Raw genomic sequence first — 4183 nt, forward strand, 5'->3', positions numbered from 1 at the left:
GTGCGTGCGTGCCCAAGATCCCGAGAGGAGAATGGAGGAGAAGGGATTGTTGCATGGCCATCCCCCCTGGGGGATGATTTCTCACTTTCTGTCTCTCTCTCCCTCTTTCTGGCAAGCGCACGCACCTTATAGCAAAAAAAATAAAACAACTCTCTCAAAAAAAAAAGATGAAAGAAGTAAATAATTATTTTTAAAAGATATTTTAAAATTTAATTTATTATTTTTCAATTTGGCTAGAGAGAGAAAGCAAACAGCCGGGTCCAGGACTTGAACTGCAGTCAGTCATAATGGGAGTCCAGTGCCTTCACCACGCCACCTGCCAGCACCAGCTTATCGATTGATTTATTTCTGTCACTGCTGGAGAGAAACAAAAACAATACAACAGAGACAGTGAGAAAGCGCTCCTGACAGGTGTGTGCGCGGGGATGGTCACTCCACCACCCCTTCTCCTGATCGCTCGCTCCTCTTGGGATTTGGGGCACACAAACACACGGGCCTGGTGTGTTCCTCGAGCCACCTGGCCCAGGGCCTGTATCAATGGTTCATGTGAGATTCAGGACCTTCACGGTGAGGCCACAGGCTGGCCCAGTCTTTTCTTTTTTTCAATTACTTTATTTATTCACTCATTTATTTTCATTTGACTAGGGAGAGGCACAGAGAGAGAGAGAGCATGTGAGAAAGCAAGCCACCAGGTCCTGGACTAGAACCATGGTCAGCTCTGTGGGAGTGTCCAGGACCTTAACTACCATGCCACCTGCTGGTCCCCTAGTCTTTTTTTTTTTTTTTAAATAAGGTTTGTTGGAGGACCAGCAGATGGCACAATCTTCATGTCACTGGACTCCCATGGAGTCTTGGACCCAGAGGCGTAAATCTCATGCCAGGCGCGTGTGCATGCATGCCCAAAATTCTAAGAGGAGAATGGAGAAGGGATTGTGGCATGGCCATTTCCCCACCCAGGGGGTGATTTCTCACTTTCTATCTCTGTTTCTCTGGCAAGCACAGGCGCCCTATAGCAAAAACCCTCTCTCTTTTTTTGTTGAGGTTTTTGCTACAGGGCGCGTGCGCTCGCCAGAAAGACAGAGAGAGACAGAGAGACAGAAAGCGAGAAATCGCCCCCCCAGGGGGGATGGCCACACCGCAATCCCTTCTCCTCCATTCTCCTCTCGGGATCTTGGGCACACACGCACACGCACCCGGCGTGAGTTTAAGCCACCAGGTCCAGGACAAGAACCGTGGTCGACTGCATGAGAGTCCAGCAACGTAGCTATTACGGTAACTGCTGGTCCCCCAAAACCCTCTCTTGAAAAAGATCAATACATAAAGTTTGTTCCTATTGCAGCTTTGCCTTTCACTCGTTACAGGGCGCACGTGCAGAGGGCCCCCTTCCTCCAGCCCTCCAGCACACACGATCCTTGCAGGCCCTCGCCCTGCGTGTTTCAGGCTGACTGGGCCGGGATTCGAACCACAGGTGCCATGTGTGACTGGGTTTCTTTGGAACAGCACGTTATGACTGGGCCACAGAAGAACCAGCCCTGGATTTTATGGTTTATCAATTTTGCCCAAGGGCAAGTGGCCTCCCAGAGACTGGCAGAGGGGAAGCGAGAAAGCAACCTCCACCATGGGACATGACCGTGCCGGTCCTTTCTCCTCCATATCTTCCTCCTTTGGGGCTTTTGGGCACAGATACACACGCATCCAGTATTATTTTCAAGCTGCCGGACCCAAGTCTTGAACCATGTAGTCAGCCATGTGGGATCCAGGCACCTAACCACCACCTGGTCAGGCCACAGACTGATCTACATTTTCCTTCTTGTTTTTCTTTTTGAAAAAAGATTATTTTTTGGGAACCAGCAGGTGGTGTGCTGGTTAAGGCGCTGGACACTCCCACATGGCAGGTCATGGTTCGAGTCCCAGACCTGGTGGCTTGCTTTCTCACTTTCCCTCTCTCTCTCTCTGTTTCCCTGTGTCTCTCTCTGGTCAAATGAAAATAAATGAATGAATAAATAAAATTATTATTTCAGAAAAAGGATTATTTTTAAAAGAATTATTTTATTTAACTGTATTTATTTACTTAGTTAAATTGGACCAGAGAGAGGGACAGAGAGAGAAAGTGAGAAAGCAAGCTGCCACCAGGTCCGGGACTTGAACCACAGTTGGCCACATGGGAGTCCAGTGCCCTTAATCACCACGCCATCTGCTGGTCTCTATACATTTAATTTAATTTATTTATTATTATTCTCCAATTTGACCAGAGAAAGAGAGAGAAAGCAAGCCACCAGGTCTCGACTCGAACCACAGTCACCCATGTGGGAATCTAAGCACCCCAACCACCACCCCTTATTTTATTTTATTTCTTGAAAAAAGGTGTGGAGGCGTCAGCAGGTGGCGTGGTGGTTCAAGGTGCTGGACTCCCACGTGGCCGACTGTGGTTCAAGTCCTGGACCTGGTGGCTGGCTTTCTCGCTTTTCCTGTGTCTGTCTGATCAAACTGGAAAATAATAATAATAATAAAAGTTAAATGAAATAATAAAGAAAAGAATGTGGAAGGGGCGAGACACCCCAAGACTCTGGATGCCAGAAATGCACCCCCCACCAGCCAGGATCCTGGCACACACATATTAGGCCTCAGCACGCTGACCCATACCCTTCCCATACAGCTGGGTCAGCCCTGTCACAGGTGGATAGTCTTTACTGCTGTCGCTGGACTCCCGTGGTTCGAGTCCCGGACCTGGTGGCTTCAACTCACTCCAGGTGCATGTGTGTGTGTGCCCAAGATCCCGAGAGGAGAATGGAGAGGGGATCGCGGTGTGGCCATACCCCCTGGGGGTGGTTTCTCGCTTTCTGTCTCTTTCTGGCGAGCGCAAGTGCACCCTATAGCAAAAATCTCTCACCCCGCCCTCTCCAAATAAAACAGAAAGATGGGGGCAGGGCGGCGGAGGGGGGGAGGGTAGAAAAAAGGAACCCTGGGGAGATCACAATTAAAGTTAAATAGCATTTGTCCCCAGGTTGGCTGATGGCAAGACTGCCTGGCACCGCCAGGTTCCAGGACGTAGAGGAGCATCCTGGGACTCGCTCCTGGTGAGCGAACAGCACTGCACCCCCCGCACCAACTCAAGGAGCAAAAAGAGAATTCACAGCGAGTACGAGGCGCGGGCGCCACCTTGTGGTGCTAGTAAGTAACTACAGGGTCCCTTTCCCAGGAGAAGCCGCGAAAGGGGGGTGTGACCACGGGAGGACAGAGCACACCAGACACATTCTCGTCTGTCCCTAATACTTTATTGGTCACGTCTAGGTCTGTGCCCAGCTGGGTGGGCTCTGGGGAGGGTTTTGCTATTCATTAGCTCCCAGGTGGGAGCAGGAGAAGGCCTTGGCCTGGCCCTCCAGGGACCAGGGAGGTTGGAGGAGGGGCAGGTGCAGCCCTTCCTAGGCCAGCTGGGGGACCCAAGCCTCAGCACTCTCTCCGTATGCCGGCCTAGTTGTGTTTGGAGAAGTACTCCTTGCTGTCATCCACGTTGGGCTTGATCGTGTCGCTGCCGGGCTCCCAGCCAGCGGGACACACTGCGGAGAGACAGACAGATTTACATGTGAGACCTCGGCCCCGTGTTCACGGCGAGGGGACAAACAGAACCCAAGTCAGAGGCCGAGTGACAGAACAGGCTGGAGACCAGTGGTGCAGGCGGAAGAACAGGTACTGAAGAAGCCCTTGGGGGTCTGGCAGGTGGTGTGGTGGCAAAGGGCGCTGGCTGGACTGGCTGACGGGTATCTTTCCCAACTGTGGTTCGAGTCCCAGACCTGGCAGCTTGCTTTCTCACTTCCTCTCTCTCTCTCTCTTCCTCACTCTCTGGTCAAATTAAAACTAATGAACTAACTAGGGCCAGCAGGTGGTGTGGTGGTGAAGGCGCTGGACTCGCACATGGTCGACCACGGTTTGAGTCCCAGAGCTGGCGACCAGCTTTCTCACTTCTCTCTCTCTCATTCTGTCCTTCTCTAGTCAAATTCAAGTTAAATGAAATAATTCTAAAAATAATAGTAATAATTTAAAAAAAGGGAGTGAACCTAAGAGTCAGCGTTTTATTTTACTTTTATTTTTTTAAATAATTATTTTATTTTATTAATTCATTCACTTATTTTTTAATTTGACCAGAGACAGAGGGTGAGAGTGAGAGAGAGAGAAAGTGAGAAAG

General features: G+C 50.2%; 1 protein-coding gene across 1 annotated transcript in view; it reads right to left on the reverse strand.

Annotated features, from left to right (window-relative positions):
* Positions 1 to 3256: 3256 nt before the first annotated feature.
* Positions 3257 to 4183, reverse strand: part of PRDX2 (peroxiredoxin 2) — a 6137-nt gene continuing 5210 nt past the window's right edge. Inside the window, exon 6 of the mRNA XM_006160995.3 lies at positions 3257 to 3557. Within this exon, the coding sequence (XP_006161057.1) occupies positions 3472 to 3557 (86 nt within the window). The 3' untranslated portion in view covers positions 3257 to 3471. The remainder of the gene's footprint in view (positions 3558 to 4183) is intronic.

Source organism: Tupaia chinensis, unplaced genomic scaffold, assembly GCF_000334495.1.
Source record: "Tupaia chinensis unplaced genomic scaffold, TupChi_1.0 Scaffold138060_1, whole genome shotgun sequence".
Classification (NCBI taxonomy): Eukaryota; Metazoa; Chordata; class Mammalia; order Scandentia; family Tupaiidae; genus Tupaia; species Tupaia belangeri.